General features: G+C 32.0%; 2 protein-coding genes across 4 annotated transcripts in view; one reads left to right on the top strand and one right to left on the bottom strand.

Annotated features, from left to right (window-relative positions):
• The window catches only part of LOC145307369 (uncharacterized), a 126916-nt gene that overhangs the window by 21872 nt on the left and 84841 nt on the right, over window positions 1-20203 (top strand). The window contains exons 14-15 of one of the 3 annotated variants that reach the window (XM_080149752.1): window positions 383-425; window positions 1104-3078. The exons of 1 other annotated variant lie outside the window; for it this stretch is intronic. In XM_080149752.1, coding sequence (XP_080005878.1) covers window positions 383-408 — 26 coding nt within the window. In that variant the 3' untranslated portion in view covers window positions 409-425; window positions 1104-3078. Of the gene's footprint in view, window positions 1-382; window positions 430-1103; window positions 3079-20203 lie in introns of those variants that run through there. One more of the 3 variants, XM_080149753.1, reaches the window with a different exon arrangement.
• LOC145307494 (G protein-coupled receptor kinase 1-like) lies at window positions 8194-14208 on the bottom strand. Its single transcript, XM_080149949.1, has 8 exons — window positions 14169-14208; window positions 13534-13610; window positions 12828-12899; window positions 12339-12401; window positions 11115-11168; window positions 10664-10747; window positions 10024-10146; window positions 8194-9820 (listed from the first exon to the last, which is right to left on the bottom strand). The coding sequence occupies exons 1-8, from the start codon at window positions 14206-14208 to the stop codon at window positions 9749-9751; spliced, it is 585 nt and encodes a 194-aa protein (XP_080006075.1). The 3' UTR covers window positions 8194-9748.

The raw sequence follows: 20203 nt of genomic DNA, 5'->3' as shown, positions 1-20203 counted from the left end.
GGGTTGGCACTTAAATCAATTAAATCTTTCCCCTAACATTTAAAGGTAAAATGTAATAATATGGGAGGAAATTGTTTAATTTTTCTCTCCTACTCCTTTATCCCTAAAAATTACAATGTAAAAAATTTTTGTGATGAACAAAGTTGTAGCTAACTTTAAGATGAAACCAAATTATTAAGAAGATCTTAACACTCAGTTAAAGAAACAAGCATTTCATAGTTTACAGACATAGTAAGAAATATCAAGCTTTATAGATCACCCTTTGCATGTTGAAAATTAGAATCATTATTCAAGAATGATCTTCTTGCTTTTAAACTCTAGTATCATATATACAAAATATGTTCTAGTTTAAATAAATTTTAAAAAACATAATATTTTTTAGGTGCCAAGAGAGGAGTTGAGATATAATTATCTACAGCATAAAGGTAGGTAGGATATTTATCTATGCATATATATCAAAAAGTTTATATCTATCTATCGGTCAGATATATCTATTTTGACTTATCCTTATAATAAAGTAACAGTATGTCTGTCTGTTTGTCTGTACCAAAGGATCTCACTAACCACCGAATCAATCATGTTCTCCTTAACAGAGTAGCTTCTCATAGGTCCTGGGAAGGTCTATAATTATTTTTATGCCATTTATGAAGTTTCCCCCAAAAGTATAAATGAATCAAATTAGTGATTTTAGATATCTTTAGTTTCAGACAAAAAATCCTTTTTGTTTCTATTTGCTTCTATTCTGTTTCCTTACCCTTAATCATACCATATGTATTCTGTATATCCTTATAATAAAGTAACAGGATGTTTGTCTGTTCAAAGGATCTTGTTAACCACTGAACTGATCGGGTTCTTCTTAATAGGGTAGGTTCTCATAGGTCCCGGGAAAGTTTTAATTATTTGGGGGATGGTAACACCAACCTCCCAAGAGAAATCACAAAAAAAAATATAAAAAAAATTATGTGGAGACTTAAACACAACATAGAATTTTTTTTCTCAAATTAGATATTTGAAATAAAAAACAATTATTTAAAGTGCCACTATTGGCCTCTAGAGGCGTAGCTGCTACTATTTTTTAAACTAGTAAATAAATAATATTTCAGGGCTGATCAAAATCTTCCAAAGTCCTTTGCTCTGCGTTTCCAAGATTAATACATAAAAATGTACATCACAAAAAAAACTTTTTAAGTAGTTAAGCCCATTTTTGTTTCAAATGTTCTGCTGAAGTTTCAAATTCTTTTCTTGGATGATGGTCTTATTTCAAATTTGAATAACTTATCATGAATATTGAACATACTCTCCCTTAATCTAATCAATGAGAGTAATTAAGTAAGATTAAACATTGAATATTTTCCTATTTATTCCAAAATTAAATATTTCTAGCACACTGAAAATTGAAAAACTTCAGTATATAATTTTTTACTGATTATATTATAAGTAGCTTTTTGAATATCTAATGTATATACTTTAGAGGAAGAAATACTTTACTAACTAATTAGATTTTTTTCTTGTTTAAATTTCTTGATTAGATTTTGGTAAGGTGTGGGTATTCATAATATTTAATTACTTTTTATTTTCTTTAGTTATGTTCTATATTGTCCTATATGTATGTTTGTAAACTTTTTCCATCATGGCTTAGAATTTAATTCATCTGAGCTGTAATCAAACAAGTTCTAATCCATGATGGAAATACATATCTAGTATTGTTTTATACAAATTGTCTAAATTTAAAAAAAAATAATTATTATTTGTTGGCCATTGGAATTCAACACATTTTTTTCATATAAATTCTTTCTATCTTATCTATAAAACCAAATTTAAAGAATTTAATACTTTTTTTTTGGCTAAAGTAATTAAACCATAATTCAACTATATAATCTATAAAACAATACTTTAGATATTGAATATGAAATGAAGTGCAGCAACTCTATAGCTAGGGTGTCAATAAGATAAACTGATATTAGTTTCCGAAAGTGTGCGTAGCTCAATATTTGCTACTAGCTAAAAAAGCTTCAAACTTTAAAAAAATTTGAAAAATTTGAAAAATTTAAGTTTTTGAATGTATAATGTATAAATCGTTTTTAAATTAAATTGCTTTTCCATTTGACCGGAGTCGCTTGAAAATAGGGTCTGCAATAATTGGGTTATCTGCTGTACACTTTAGGAAACTAGGGCTCGAATAGGAAATCCATTTCAGTTGATCATCAATAATGTTATTGGGTTTGTCCAACTAACAAACAACCAACATACAGCCAACAAAAAATTAAATGTGTCTTACTTTCTTATTGAAGGATTTCAAAAAAGAAAACATTATATAATCTACTTAAGTATTAAAGATATTGAAATTTCAGAACATTATTTATGAAAAGATATTCTATTTAATGCTGCGCTATTTTTTCATATAACTTTTAAATATAAGAGGGGGGGAAGTTTTGACACATTTGCGTAAGCAGTGTGTAAAGGCTTTATCTTTGGACAGAGAGGATAGGTTATTAAAGATAAAATCATTCATATATTATAAATTTCCCCCAATTTTAAGATTTTTTTGATAGGCCTCCAGGTTCAGGAGCTGCAGGCCTCTGTCCAAAGATAAAGCATATACACACTGTTTCCGCAAATGTGTTAAAACTTCCCCCCCTCTTATATTTAGCATTATAAGTTTATATATATTTTTAATAAGTATTCAAATCTACTTTTAATTCTTTAAAAAAATGAAATATTTTTTTTTCAAATTTCATGATAATCATAGATTAAAAATTAGATTTGAATATTTATTATAAATATTTTGATTTGATTTCTGTACAAAGCAAGCCTGTAGCCAAATTTTGATAAAATTTCAAGTGTTATCTTAAAATTAGTTTTTTTTAAATTTTCCCTCTAAGATTTTTGTCAATTTAGCCCCTAAATTTTAAAATTTGGTTTTGAGTTAGAAATAAACCTGGATATTTGCTTAGGCATGCTTTACCGACCCGGAATTAATTGATATTAAGATTGTAGAATAATGATTTGGCCACAATTAGTAATTTAGGAATTATTAATTGTTCTCTGTATAAATATGTTTTTAAAATACAGTTCTTTGCATTATAGAGTTGTTTTTCTATAATTAACAAGGATGACAACATCCACAAAAGCAAAGCTCTGAAACGGTAGGACAAACAAACATTAACACTTGTAGAGTGTCAGAACTGAATATATATATAAAATTTGAAACAAAATTGTGAGTAAATTTGTTAAAAAAATATTTAAATACAGTATAATATTTAAGGACATACTTACTTTTTTAGAACTTCATTAAAGAGATGCTTCGCTAATAACATTGTATTTTGTTGTCTAAGGAATTAGTATTCCAAATCTCAGATTAATCAGATCATTACATCACATTAACATTTGTTGTAAAAAAGTTAAAAATCAACATGTTTAATATCGACCTACAGACATTCATGTAACGATTATAGAGCTGCTAAGCTTTCCTATTCGTACTACAGGAATCACCATGCAAAGTCTGAAATCAATAGGACAATTCTAACATGTCTAAATAAACAAAAAAAGCTTTGCATTACAGACGGACTGACCCAAATTATAGAAAAGCTTCCCTTTAAAATATATTCACAAAAAATTATATTTATTTAAAAATAACCGGATGTGTCTAAGTCTTTGTATATGTGTGTGTTCCAAAAGAGCTTGCTAATTGCTGAACCATTATTGGAGGTTTATAACAATTTAAGGGAGGGTACCACCACCCACCTAAGATAAATCGCCATTAGAAATTTTTTCTTTTCTTTTCTTTCTAAATCTAAAATTGAAAATTCTCCCCCATCCACCCACCTTAAAAGCTTCTATAGCCTCTAGGGGCGTTGCCACTATTTGTTTGAAATTTTAAGATCTAAAACTGTTGGACTGAACAAGTTGTACTTTTCAGGAAAGCTTTAAGAATATCTTGTGATTGGTTTAAGGATATTTTTCTAACCTCCCTCACCCTCCCCTAAAGACTAGGAGGAGTGAAGCAACTTTATATAAAAGTAACAGGATGTCTGTGCATGTGTCTGTCTGTCAGAACTTTAGGTTCTTTAATTAAATCTAGATTGATATTTCTAGTAACTGCCAGTTTCCAAAGTTTTCATTAGACCTTAAGGGGCGTTGGGAATATTTGTTTGAATCTTAAGCTTAAAATCTTTAAAAATGTTGGTCTGAATAAGTTGTACTTTTCAGGTAGGCTTTATGACTGTCTTGAGGTCGGTTTAAGAATATTCTTCTAACCTCCCTCACACTCCCCTGAAGACTAGGAGGAGTGAAGCAACTTTATATAAAAGTAACAGGATGTCTGTGCATGTGTCTGTCTGTCAGAACTTTGGGTACTTTAATTAAATCTAGATTGATATTTCTATCTAACTTGAAGTGTCCAAACTTTTCACCAAAATAATTCCATAATCAATAACAAAAGGGGTAATTTTGTTATCATTATTATTATTGTCCATTGTCTTATACCATAAGATCTTTATAAATATACAAGATAAAAGGGTGAAGGGTGGTATATCAACCTCCCCTCATTCAAAAGACAGACAGACAAACATCCTATTAAAAGATTTTAGTTTGATTAAGGTTGCGTGATTTTTCATTGTATATCATATCAAAAACAATTTTTGCAATTTTTTTGAATGAATAGCTTCACTAATAAAAAATTGTTAAGAGTTAATTTACCATAGTAAAGAGAAAGATAAACCATTCCAAGAAAAACATAAACAGTATCCAATAATATTAAAAAGTATCTAAATAGTTATTCTTGTTATATCACATGTATTTTATAAGGAATAATTATTCAAAATTAATGTTAGATATTTTTTCTTTATTAAATTTATTTACCTTTGTAAAGAGATGGATAAACCATTCCAAGATAAACATAAATAGTATCCAAACATGCAATAGTATTCAATCTACCACAGGAAAGTATTCTATGATGCAAAACAAAACATTTGATAGTAGAAGTAAAATTATTCTATCTACTTAATAATCTTGAACTTTTAAAAGATACCAAAACTAATTAATAGATTTTTCACAAATATTTTAGAAGATTTTTAAAAGTAACTCTTTTTTTATTATCAGGACAGGTCTTTCTGTAATGGATAGCCATTATTGCTAACTTAAAAAAAGTGGTTTTAATCTTATGGTTTTAGATTTTTATATTCGTAAAAAGCTGAAGCTCTGTGCTCTCATTGGTGGAAAGTTGGCTCACCCCGACCTGGCTCACCACTAAAATGATTTAAAGATCCAGCTCAGTACAAATTAACATACATGAATTTAGTAAGCGACAATAAATATAACCAAATTATAATGAAACTAAATTTACCAAAAAAAAAAACTATTCCAGAGTAATCTTGATTAGACAACTCCTCTATACCCAAAATTAAACCTCGAGAATGGCAAAAAACGCCAAAAATCAACCTTTTTTGTAAAAATTGTAATTGACATAATTTTTGATAAAAATCACGCAACCTTTATCAAACTGAAACCTTTATGTAAGAGTAATAGTACGTATTTCTGTAGCTTATCATTAGCCGCTGAACCAATATGGTTCTTCTTTACAGTGAAGCATCTTTACGTTCCATGGGAAAGTTTACAACTATTTTGAAGGGGGGTACCTACAACCTCCCATAAGAAAACATTCCTCTGAAATTTGTTTGTACTTTTTAAGGATAATCTACTTCACTGACACCCCGTCCCCCCTTTAATTCAAGATCCCTTGTAGCCAGTAGTAATAATTAATTAAAATAAGTAGAAGATAAAGAATAGGAGAAAAAAAAACTTAAAAGAAAAAAAGAGAGTTAAAAAATGGATAATGTAGAAATGGGAGAAAAGAAAAGAAAACAATGAGAAGTTATAAAGAAAAGATGGACGAGAGCAATCCTCCATATAGCGCTTCAAACTTACAACTTGAAAAATACCCCCCCCCCAAAAAAAAAAAAAACTGATAAGAGTTAATTTACCTTAGTGCAGAAATAGATCTATTAATATCCAATAGTATTTAATAGTATCCAAGCGAGTTAATTAATGGCCATTTTTATCAGTTGCTTTGCTAAGGTCACGGAAATTCAGCCTTGAATAAATCATATATAGAGAAGTTTTATGAAAGACTTCATAAAAGGAAAGTTGTTCAAAATTTTAAATAAATAATCTTTGCATTTTATGTCATGATTAACTTCTCAGCCATTTAATATATCCGCGATAGGCAGGTTAAAGGTATAAACAATAAATAAATCCTAAATATCATTTGGGTGGCAAATGGAGAGGTCGTCAAATTTACTATATGTTGCCCCCCAAGAACAGCATAGGTTTTGTGATGTTATTCGAATTAATTTTTTATTGGTATAAGCTGCGCGAAAAGCTGTGTATAATATGATGAAATAAATACCATTACCTTGTAAGGGCGGGATTATCCTTCGATTTGAGTGATCATCTAGAGAATCCAGAGCATCATCCACCAGGGAGTAAGGGAGGGGACAATGGATCGAATATTCAATTTTTAAGGAGTCTCAGACTTTGGGGACTGGCTTAAAGGGAATGTGCACGAATACAGCAGATTCTTACTGATTTTGGGGACTTGCGCATCAATGCCCCGCTAACTTAGCTGAGCTAGTTTTGAATATGCAGACATAAAAGTTTGTTATTTATCACTGGTTTTAACAAATATTTTTTCCCAAGAAAATGTCTTTTCATGTATAGAAACTCTACTGTGATATTTATGTATTAAATAATCTAAGAACCGCTTGAATTTAAGGGTCCGTTATAAATATATCAGAAGGGTTGGGGTAGTTCTAAACAAGATTTTTCTAGTGATTAATTACAGAATGTTTACTACATTGTGATGTGTTGATAATTTTATTTTCTTAGTAAATGATTTTTTTCTTAGAACTAATTTTGTTCTAAATTAGGTTACCATGATCCCCTTACAATTTTGGTAAAATTTTCTTGATAAATCTAGTTTTCATTGCTTTTCAGCGAACCCTCTTAAATTGAATTAATTGCCCATTGTCCCCTCCCTTACTCCCTGATCATCCACGTGTAATGAGATGTGATACTCTAACACCAAAGGATATTAGGTTAAGTAACATCCATCATACAACCAACCCTTTGATTGCACGACCTTTGTCTGAGAAGTTATAACTATTTATGGTAATGAGTTGCGACTTTTTGTGGGCCAAGGCATTCCCCCTACTTTTATTAATGTCACGCACCTGACATGCAAAAGTAGGAACCATGTTTATCGTCTTTAGTTGTGACGCGGTGTCGGCCTGAGATTCTAACCTATCACATCCCCAGCGACGTGTTGAGCCACGATCGCAATAAATAACTTTTCCCTAGTAAACTCAGCATCAGCACTTACCTGTTTTTTTTGGCACGTGATAAGCCATTTTGTCATATTTAAGTCGGACATGCTCACATCGGGAAAATCCGCATTTTACAACAAAGTGTCGTACTTAAATCGGTAATAACAGACTAATGAAACATTTTGGTAAATAAATTGCTGATTTTGACACGGGTTATTGCCCCGTAAACTGCTGAAAATAAGGATGTCTGATAAGAATCACCTTAATTGGATGCTTTTGATGTAAGATTTTAAACCGGATTATTTTCCCTCAAAATTTATCCCATTTTAGTCGTTTCAGGCAATTTTGCAGTTGATTGCCTATTTATATCTTCCATTGTTTTTATATAATACTTTTTAAAATAAGCAATTTTTTTTATTATTTATTAGTTATTACTAATATATCTTCAATCTTTGCAATAAAATCCTTACTTAAACCATCTATTTTTATGGGTTGATTGCATATCAAAATCCTCCCTTTTTGCTGCAAAACCCTTACTTAAACAAGCCATTTTTGGCGGTTCGTTGCTTACTTAAATCCATCCTTTTGGCTGAAAAACCCTTAATTAATAAAAGCAATTTTTGTAATTTAATTCCACTTATATACTCCTTCGTTTTTGCTGTAACACCCTCATTTAAACAAAAAACTAATGACAAACGATGTTTTTTAAGTGTATTTTAAAGCAAGTTTACACATATGTAAGAAACTAATCACAAAAATTGCTTGTTTAAGTAAGGGTATAGTATAGTGCAAATAGATAATATAAGTAAGAAAAATGCCAAAATTTTTTCCAGTTCTTAAATAAAAATACGAATTATGCAATGTAACAATATTTAACATAGATAACATTTATTTATTTCACATATGAGACATAATAATTAATAATAATGATAGGATAATCATAAAAAAAAAGGATGGAAACACATATATAATATATTTCAAGTTATGGATATATAAAAAATAACGGACAACATCCATAAAAGCAAACAATTTCATATTTTATTTGAGAGTTAATCTCTTATTACATATATAATGGACATACCTACATATAGACTATTGAGATGCTATGCTTATAACATTATATATGGCCCTAATTGTCCAAGGAATGGCGCTGCTAAAAACTAAAGTAAAAATGTGTACTTGCATTGATTATAGAGTAGCAATATATTGTACCTTGTTGTTACAAAAATCATCATGCAAGCAAGGTTTGACACGGATAGGAAGATTTTAACATATTAATATATAAATAAACAAGAACAGTTATATCCATTAAGTAGAAATTAATTAACATTCTGAAATGTACATAACTTAAAAGCTAAAAATTCAACATTGAAAAAAATACAATTTTAAAATGAAACTACTACACACTAATACTGTATAATACTTGATAGTTATTTCCAAGTTATAAACTTGGTCTAATAATTTTTTTAGTTGGAAATAAAATTTAAAATTAAGAGACTACATCATAAGACTAGACAAGGGTTAATAATTTGGCTTTACATAAAAAAAAACACGTTGGTACCCAAAGTTTTATAATTCCCTTATCTAGTACGTGTGTTGGCTGTAAAACTTTGGGTACTTGGTTATATTGAACTAGTATTGTCCTCCAAAGTTTGATGGCTACATGAATATACCCCCCCCTCCCCTGTAACTTGGCAACAACTGTAATCATGGAAAGACTTATTTTGCCAATGCAAATTTTACAGTATATATAATAATAATAATAACTGCACATTGCTAATACATAAATATTACAATAAAATACATAAATAAAAAAATGAATATCTAATATTATGATGATAACACCTTTGTTGTGCAGGAAACATTTACAGTTGGTGCACAACTGATGCACAGTGGCACAGAATTTAGTTCTAATTATTAGAAAGATTTCCCTCTCTTGTTCCATAGCTTTTAACAAGCATTAGTCATGTGACAAAATAAAGCCCTACTATTGGCTGATTTTTAGTCATGTGACAAAATAAAGCCCTAATATTGGTTGATATTAATTATTAGGAAGATTTCCCTATCTTGTTCCATAGCTTTTAACAAGCATTAGTAATGTGACAAAATAAAGCCCTACTATTGGCTGATTTTTAGTCACGTGACAAAATAAAGCCCTACTATTGGTTAATATTAATTATTAGGAAGATTGCCCTCTCTTGTTCCATAGATTTTACCAAGCATTAGTCACGTGACAAAATAAAGCCCTACTATTGGCTGATTTTTAGTCATGTGACAAAATAAAGCCCTACTATTGGTTGATATTTAGTCACATGACAAAATAAAGCGCTACTATTGGCTGATTTTTAGTCATGTGACAAAATAAAGCCCTACTATTGGCTGATTTTTAGTCATGTGACAAAATAAAGCCCTACTATTGGTTGATATTAATTATTAGGCAGATTTCCCTCTCTTGTTCCATAGATTTTACCAGCCTTCCTCAGACCAGCCAATAATTCCTAAAACAACAGAGGTGTAGTATGCATTTATAAAAGTAAGTATAGCCGTAACAATTTCTCTTGAAAAGTGGAGCTTCACTGTAAAGGAGAACATCATTGGTTAGCAAGATCTTGAGATACACACACACACACAGACATCCTGTTATTTTTTAATGTTACGTCTCTACTTGTACTGTACTTCGTAAAAACTATATATAGATTACCTTGGAGTCCCGCAGGGTTTTACTCAGCTGTACTGACCACTCCCTCAGGGCTATTTCATCAGAATTGGTGAGAACAATGCGCATGTCTTTTGTACGGATTATAATACTTTGCTCATTCTTTACCTAAATATATATATATAAATATAATATTCTTCACATATATACAGTAAGACCCACAAAAAAGTATCTTTCAGTGTTTACAGCCTTTATTACTTTATATATCATCAAAAGTAGTCCTTGTTCTCTATACATTTTCACATAAGAATATACTTAAATTCTTTGTATATTACTCATCAGTTAGGAGAAATACATTATACATCAATCAAAAAATTATGAAAAACAAAAAAAAATTCTTTTTCTCAAGCGCTCTTTGGAAACTTTGGCCTCAAAAATCTCCATTGATAAATGCTTGAAATTTAATTTTTTTCCTTAATCTGGTGTAAAACATGCTGCTTTTGATGATACATTAAGAAATAAAGGCTGTATACCCTAAAAGATACTTTTTCATGGGTCTTACTGTATATAGTCACAAGGATACCACACTTTCTCCTACTCTAGATTTAAATTTAGAATATTTTTGATATTTGTTGATAATGTATCATTTATGGACTATTATTATTATTATTATTATTATTATGACCTGCTGTAAATCTGTGTTGACATCTTCTATCTGTTCCATAAATATTAGTTCAGGTTTATTACTGTCTGTGTGAAGCTCAATTCTAAACAGTAAATACACAATTATCCCACAGTAGACACACACACACACACACACACATTCTCTTTGTTGAGACAGAGAGAGACTACTGTTGCAGAGGTCCCAAGGTGTATTGACAATTGACGAGAAGAAAGCATTAATTGGTTTTTTTTTGTAGAAGAAGTGAAAAAAAAGGTATAGAACACAAATGAACAATGTCCCTAAGAAGAAACCCCCCCTCCCAAAAAAAAGAAATAAACATATAGATGGACAAACAAACAAGGTGAGTTATAGAGCAGATGTTCACACACACACACACACACACACACACAGGTGGACAAAACTGTAATGATAGAGTAGCTGTGCTAATAAAAAAAAAAACTTGTCCCAATCTGTTTGGATATAACTTAGCATAGCGTGTCTGCCATGTCTGGGCAAAGGGTCCACCCTAAACATAGATAGATAGAGAGATAGAGATATAACTTAGCATAGCGTGTCTGCCATATCTGGGCAAAGGGTCCACCCTAAACATAGATAGAGAGATAGAGATATAACTTAGCATAGCGTGTCTGCCATGTCTGGGCAAAGGGTCCACCCTAAACAGAGATAGATAGATAGAAAGATAACTTAGCATAGCGTGTCTGCCATGTCTGGGCAAAGGGTCCACCCTAAACATAAATAGATAGATAGAGATATAACTTAGCATAGCATGTCTACAATAAAATTAGTCAACTCTAAAGATTATCTTTATAATAAAGTGACAGAATGTTTGTCTGTCTGTTTGTACTGAAGAATCTAGCTAACTGCTGAACTGATCAGGTTTTCCTTTACAGAGTAGCTTCTCATAGGTCCCAAGAAGGTTTGCACTATTTTGGGGGAGGGTATCACCAACCTCCCAAGAAAAATCGCCCTAAGAAAATTCTCCCTCCCCCCTCAAAAAATATCTTAAGTTTTTTAAAATCTAAATAACAAAAATTTGGTAACTTAATTCAACTACCCCCTCCACAAGACCCCTAGAGGCATCTATGGGCGTAGCCGCTAGTACTTTAATATTGTAGCAGCAGAAATCTTAAACAGATATCACTAAACTAGGGGACTATGCACGAACTAGAACAAGTGATTTTAAGCACCTTCCAGCAAGGAACCTGAGTTTTTCTGTTGAATATATATACATTTATAGTAATGTAGTATACTCTAAACTGAATTCTAGTGACTTTAAGTGACAAACACTTTTTTCATATAAAACCAAGGTGAAACTTACTTTTTTAGTTTATATAACTATATTAAGAATAAACCTTGAATATTCAATAATACAAAATTCAGGTTTTGATTACATTTCATCATATTATAATCTGACAAAACCTGAGGTTTTACCATTTTGGTAAGAAAAACTCAGGATTTGCCGATTATAATCTGACAAATCTGACTCAATGTCACTGAATGTCATATATGACTTTTGGTAACAATGTGTCAGGTTTGATTGCATTGCCGAAAATGAGAAAATAACCTGACATAATGTAACTAAATTTCAGATTGGCAGTGAATTTCTAATCTGACCGAAAAGTAGCTGAGACTACTAGGGTATAAAGGGAAACTGCCATATAAAAAAAAAACGTACCAATTTTTTCAAATAGCCATGAAGTAATATGTCTGATTCTTTTTCGTCGGTACCAAAAGTTGCCTAAATAAACATATAAAGTTAGTTTGAAAAGGGGAAATGTTGTTTATTATCATTGGGGATGTAGCAAGCTTACTAAATAAGAACATAATAGAACCAAGAACACTACCCTGTGACACTCCATGGGTTATAAAACATAATACAACCATAAGAACACACCCTATGGGTTATTGTTTTATGATAGGGATCTAAAGGGATAAGACAATGGCCGATAACTTGATGTACATCCACTATGATGATACACAAAATTACCCCTTCTGTAATTTACAATTATTGGTTAAAACATTTAGACAATCAACTTTATGAACCAACTAACCAAAATTCAATAATAGTCCCCAAAGGTGTTAAGCCAACAAGTAAGAAAACTTTGGGGACTAGTGTAATAAACAGCCCAATGACCCCTCCCTCCCTGGATTTATGAAGTTTTACCTTGGGTTTGCGTCTATTGTGCTCCTTCTTGTCATAATCACTATTAATTGTTTCAAATACTGTGTCAGCAACCTACATACATAAATACATAGATAGATAGATAGATAGATACATAGAAAAATAGATAGATAGATGGATAGATAGATAGATATTGTTTCAAATACTGTGTCAGCAACCTACACAGATAAAGATTGTGCAAAACAATGCAGACATTTTTTAAATTAAAATTGCGCGGCTTGTGTTAATAATATAATTTTTTTGTGCATACTGTTAGAACCGGTATTAACTCTAGTTTGTGAAAATATAGAAAGGATTCCTGTGCTACGTATAGTTAGGGAGCTATGTGGTAAAATGTCCAAACTGACTTAAAGTTCTAGTTTTTGGAAAGATAAGAAAGGTTCCTGTGCTACAAATAATTTAGGAGTTAGGGGGTAAAATGCCACGCAATTTAATTATAATTTTTTTAAAGTTAGATAGATAGACAAAGTGATAGATAGATAGATACTTATTGAGTTAAAGATAGACAAACAGACAGACAAATAAATAGTCAGATAGACATACAGACAGACTTATGAACATACAGACAGACTTAAAGACAAACAGACAAACAAACATAACAGACAGACAAATAGACAGACAAACAGACAGACAAACAAACAGAGAGACAAACAGACAGACAGAAAAACAAACAGACAGACAAACTTACCTCTGCCTGCCACCTCTCCGAGATTGTCAAGGGAAAATTTTTGTACAATTCTTGGTCAGCCTCTGTTAACTTTAAACCTAAAAATAAATAAAATACTTGGATAATCAAAAGCACAGTAGTTAGTTCCTACCTCAGTTGAAACTTTAAAGGGGCCTACAAATATCAAGGTGAAATTACTAGGCCTATACAAAATTGTTCATTATTTTATGCAAATGTTTTTTAAGGAATTATAAATGCAACTGCACTACTTTAATTCTAAAAAAAGGAGAAACAAGGATGACAACGTCCATAAGTAGCGAAGCCCAAAATCTATTATAGAATAGATAAACGGACAAAGTAAGCCATAACGTGTCCGTGCCAGGGGGAAGCCGAGCGAAGCAAGGCTTCCCGTAGTGTCTTGAAACCCGAGCGAAGCGAGGCGTGATACTAAGGGGAGATAGGAAGGTAGAACCACCCATAGATAAGCCATAACGTGTCCGTGCCAGGGGGAAGCCAAGCGAAGCAAGGCTTCCCCTAGTGTCTTGAAACCCGAGGGAAGCGAGGCGTGATACTAAGGGGAGATAGGAAGGTAGAACCACCCATAGATAAGCCATAACGTGTCAGTGTCACCAGTACTGAAAACCCAGGTAAACCACCTCGTTGACAGGGTAAAGGAAGGCATCCATCCAAAGCCATTTCAATCTCTGAAGTGCCTTCAGTTGCAACCGTTTTAGAGGGAGCCCTTACTCGCTCCGCTTAAGAGAGAAGCTGCACTCGTGGTCACCCTCTAAAACGGGTGACTGAAGGCTTGCTTCAGAGATTGAAAGGTTGATGGATGGATAATAGTGTTGTCCGTGTCCCCCCTATACACGTCGCTTCGCTCCGGTTAAAGACACTTGAGGTATGGGACCCAAGCCAGCGCACACAAGGTCTGTGTCTCGCTATCGCTCGAAACAGACACCTCACTGCGTTCAGGTTTCAAGACACTTACGGTATGGGAACCAAGCTGCCACCTCGTTGAAGGGTTAAGGAGAGAATCCAACCCCGTAAGGTTTCAATCTCTGAAGTGACTTCAGTTGCAACCGTTGTGTCGTGTGCAAACGCCTCTTTTCAAGTCCATTTTTATCAAAAGTTTAACTTTTAAAACCTTCAAAAGTCAAAAATAGACTTGGCAAAAAAATATGTTGAGTTTTTCTTGATTTAGGGTTGGAGCCGGAAGCCGCACCAAAATCAAACGGCTACGCAACGCTGCTAACAGGGGTGCCGTAGTATTTTCTGTTTCAACAGAGGTGCCATGATATGTTTTGTTTTACCAGAATAGAACATTATTATTATTATTATGACTAGGGAAAAAATGTTTTTAATTTAGATTGCTTTTTCCACTTTTATTGGTCAGTTCATCTATATTTTATGTTGTATTGGAAACTGAATAGAACCGCAGGGTTAATGTACCCTACCAGAGTAGCTAGACATAGTAAAATCATCTTCTACCAATAGCGAAATTAATTAGGGGGAAAAATCACGAAACCTATGCGTGTTTTTCAGGTGTCGTTGGGGGGCAACACATGGTAAAATTGACGACCTCTCCATTTGCCCCCCAAATTTTATTTTTGATTTCTTCGCTTGTTGGTTATACCTTATTCCTGGTCTATAATACGAGCAATAAATTAGTTATTTTTCGCATCATATTATAATCAGCTTTCCGCGGATATAGGATGTACAATTATAAGATAAAAAAACAGTTTTTTAGCTCCGAGATGCTGAAGGCACGGCTAAAAAAACTGGTTTTAATCTTATGATTGTACATTTTTATATTCGTAGAAAGCTGGATATAATACGATGCTAGACATAGTTTTTTTGTATGGATGAGAACCGGTTCCTTTCCACCGGATTTGAATGAATCCGAGAAATAACTATTTTCCAAATTAAATTATTTTACCTTATTAAAGATAAATAGTATCCAAAAGTATCCATTAAGAACCACAAGTATCCAATGAAGATCAAACAAACACATTTTATTGTAGAAGTATATTCTATTTTGAATATTAAAAAGATCCTAAAATTAATTGGTAGATTTTTTATAAAATTTTTGGAAGATTTTTTTTTGAAAAATATTTGATTTTTAAAAGTAAAGCTTTTCTATAATTAGAGTAGGTCTGTACGTCCGTCCATAACTTTTTGTCATTGTAGGCATATTAGAATTGTCCTATAATTATCAAACTTTGTATAGTGATTCCTGTAGTAGTTAGGTACGATAGAGAAAGCGTAACAACTCTATGATCGTTACCAGAATGTCCGTATGTCAATTTAAACATGTTAATTTTTATGCATATTAATTATCCAATTGATTTGAATTTTCGGAATATTCCCAGGACAACAATGTTATAAGCAAATCATCTCTATAATCAAGTCCTTAGAATGTAAGTATGTCCTTAAACATTATAATGTATTTAAGTAGTTTTTCAACAAATTTACTTACAATTTTGGTTCGAAATTTGATACATTTGTATTCTGTTTATTCAGTTCTGACACTCTTAAAGTGTTAATGTTCGTTTGTCCCAAAGTATCTTTTATAAAAAAAAAACTTTGGGTACCAGTATACCTACAAATACATATCAGAGGGTTAGATAAAATGTCGTTATTTCCAGTAAAACTGCTAAAATCACGAAACCTTAATGAATATTATTTTGATTAAATTAATTTAAAGGGATAAGACAATGGCCGATAAATTGATATACATCCCCAATGATGATACCCCTTCTGTAGATTAAAATTAAGGCTTGAAACGTTTGAACACTCAACATCATTAACCTACCAATCTAAATTTATTAGAGTCCCCAATATTGTTAATGCCAACGAATACTTAAATGTTATTAAAACTTTGGGGACTAGAGTAATAAACAGCTCATTGTCCCCTCTCTCTTGTGTTATTTGCTAGCCTTTTGTCCTTCAGGGATCTTAAGGGATAAGACAATAAATTAATTAGTTAGTCATTATACTACTAATCAACGAAAAAATCACGAAACCTTTCTAATAGTTATTTATTAGACAGCTTTCCGCGGATATTAAAATGAAAATTTACAATATTAGAATAATTTTTGTTAATTATAAGGGGGCGAAACTAGTATTAATATTATGCTTTACTTTAATAATCGTAGGAAACTGGCTATAATAAGATATAATACATGACTTTTCAGCATGACTGAGAACCGATTTTAATCCAGCGGATATTAATTGGTTCTAAGCCATACTGGACAGCAAGGATCTTGCGATAAAAATATATTGGTTGAAAAGGTAGAACACAATTAATTTTAAAACTATCAAATCCAAAAGTTTTAGTCCCCAAAGTTTTATGATAATGTTTTCTTATTCGTTGAACCATTCGTTGGGGACTTAGTGAGTTTGATTGGTTGGTTTATTTAGTGTCCAAACGTTTCAAGTTTCAACCACTTGATTTAATCAATAGAAGGGTAAATTTTGTGTGTCATCTTTGGGAATGTACATTAATCCATGGTCCATTGTCTTATCCATTTAGATCTCAGAGATATTCAAGAAATGGAAAATAATGATTAAAAGTAACAGCTGTCTGTGAGAAGCGTAGGGACTAGTGTAATAAACAGTCCCAATTTCCTCTCCCTCCCTGAACTGTTTATATTTAGAGAAATTTGTTGTCAAAAAGTAAAAAATCAACATGTTTAAGAGAGGAGGAAATTTTAGAAGCAGAAGCTGAATCAAAAACAGTAAGTTCACTTTTAATATCTTTTACAAAGTTTAACCTAGTATTTTCCAAAGAAAATTAATAGTATTTTGTTATAAGATTACATCAATTAACATACCAAAAATCAGATCAATCGGATGATTAGATCACAAAAAAATTTGTAGTTAAAAAAGTAAAAAAATTAACATGTTTAATATGGACGTACGGACATTCTTGTTATAATTATAGAGTTGCTACGCTTTCTAAATCGTACCTAACTACTACAGAAATCACCATGCAAAGTTTGAAATCAATAGGACAATTCTAACATGCCTAAATTAACGAAAAAAGCTATTCGTTTGTGACGGACGGACGTACCGACTGACGGACCGACCCTAATTATAGAAAAGCTTCGCTTATAAAAAATGTTGTCATTATGTTAAAAAACAGCATGTTTTAAACGTACAGACTTTTTGGTAATGATTATAGAGTTGCCACGCTTTTTAAATTGTACCTTACTGTTATATGCATCATCACACAAAGTTTTAAAGCAATATGACAATTGTAACATGTTTAAATTATCAAAAATAGCTGTTATGGACCTACAGACGGACTGACTCTTACTATAAAAAGCTTCGCTTAAAAAAAAATATTTTGTATTTGTTACACATATGTTTATGTAGTAATTTTCCATAGCTTAAGAATTATTTAAGCCCGGGTTCAAAGATCAAATATTTTCAATATGTATATACATAGCATATAAGCATCATTTTTTACATTTTAACATATGATCTTTTTCCTACAAAGTGTTAGTTGAGTACTGAACCCCCCCTTCCCCTCCTAATTTTAAAATAAATTCAATATTAGGGATGAGGGGCAGATTTTTTATGTATACCTAGCCCCTAGAGCTGCAGTACCTTATTGCCCTAACCCTGTGGGGCTACTCAGTACACAAATTACCTTACCTAAACGTAACCTAAAGAAATAAACAAATAAAAACTCAACTGCTCTCCCATATTTCAATTTTTTTAAATGGGGGTGTTTGATGTTCACCATGCCATGTTAAGGGAAATGCGCGTGTGTGTGTATGTATGTGTATGTGTGTGTGTGTGTGTGTGTGTGAGTATGTGTGTCTACTTATCTTTAAGCTAGTTTTTTTTACAATCATGTGTTTGAATAGAGATTAATCTATTGTGACCTAGAGAAATATACAAATAAAAGACTTGACCCCCCTCCCATATTTCAATATTTAAAAAAATGGGGGGTGTTTGATGCTCTCCATGCCATGTTAAGGGAAAATACGTGTGTGTGTGTGTGTATGTGTGTATGTGTGTGTATGTGTGTGTGTCTACTAGTCTTTAAGCTTGTTTTTTTCCAATCATATGTTTAAATAGAGATTTGTTAGAGTAGTTGATTTTAACTAATATTGAAATAAAAAAATTTACAAAATTTAGGCCATCACATATTTTAGATCTAACATAATTTGCTTACTGTTCTTATTATATCTTATTTGATAAAACCAGTTCTCAGTCATACTAAAAAAGCATATATTGTACCATAGAGGAACAAAGTGAATAAAAAATCAGCTATGTGACGTCATAAAAATGAGGGGGACAAGAGAAGAAGTAGGATAGAAATCACCTAAAAAGGAGTAGGATAATCCTTCATTTTTATGACGTCACATGGCTGATTTTAGTGTCACTTTGTCCCTCTATATTGTACTGTATTACAGGTAGTTTTCTATAAATATTAAACAGTAAGCTTAATATAAATACCAGTTTTGTTATACAAGGCCTTTGGCCCCTCGGGGCTAACAAAACTAGTTTTTCCTTTTCATTAATGCGAAAAGCTGTCTATAATATGATGCTATATATAACTATTCCTATATTAATTCTTATATTGATAAGAAAAGTATAAAAGTTTAGTTCCCTCCCAGAAATGTCTCTAAAATAATGTGTCTATAACATGATGCTCTGCTCATATGTTTTTGTGTTTATGTATCAGTTACGGAGAACTAGCTTTTTTAGAATGTGTGATTTTGTTGACAGTTTTGTTTAATCTTATGAAAGTTGGGGTTACAAAATTTTCTGACTTCAATTAAGTTAGGAAATTTAGTTATGATTACTACATCTACAAATTAAGTAAATTAAGATTTTATCAATCTAGTTTTTTAATAGTGAAGCTACTCTATAGTTTATTTTTTAATTTTTTTTTATAGGGGCAATTTCTCATGGGAGGGTGTGGTACTCTCCCCCCTAATAGTTATAAATCTTTACAGGATCTAAGAGAAGGTACCATGTTAACCCTTACAGATCGGGGGGGGGGGGGGGGTCATACTGACCCCCCCCCCCTCTGTTTTTTCAATGTCATTTTTTTTGTAGGTAAGATAGAGAGTTGTGACTTCATGACTTTTTAAGTTTAGTAATTATACGTCGGCAAGAGTTGATCTTATAAGGATATCTGGTCTGTGTCGGTCGTGGCGTCTGGTCAAAGTCGGTTAGGTGGAACCAAATTTAGAAAAAATTCTAAATAAATCTTAATTTCTACATTATGACTTTTGTTTATAAGGTAGAAACCTAAAATTTTTTTGGTGAATACTTAGATATCAATGACCTTCTGAGAAAAGTGGTGTTATGACCGTTTGACCGCTCCCTGACCGACTTTATGACCGATTTTTGTCCGGCTTTTACTACAGACATATATCATGAATATCGTGGCTTCTATTACAGCTAGAGGCCTAAAATTTTTTTTGGTAAATCCTTGAGCAACAGTAAACAATTAAAAATATTAATTGGCGCCGCCAACCGCCGTTTTACCGCCGTAACCGCCGAAAATGGCGGTTTCCGTTATTTGCCGTTTTTCGGCGATGATCTGAAAAAGTAATTTTTTTGTTATGAAAAATAAAAGTTCGTCCTAAAATTTGGTCATCCTAGCTGCAAAATTTGCCGCTCTACAGCTGTTTTAATATTTAGCGACTGGCCGCTAAAAAGCGGC

The sequence above is a fragment of the Acartia tonsa genome, chromosome 15, assembly GCF_053477335.1.
Source record: "Acartia tonsa isolate MP-2025a chromosome 15, ASM5347733v1, whole genome shotgun sequence".
Taxonomy (NCBI): Eukaryota; Metazoa; Arthropoda; class Copepoda; order Calanoida; family Acartiidae; genus Acartia; species Acartia tonsa.
Note: the sequence above shows the minus strand (reverse complement) of the source record. Positions and strands in the feature narration are given on the sequence as shown.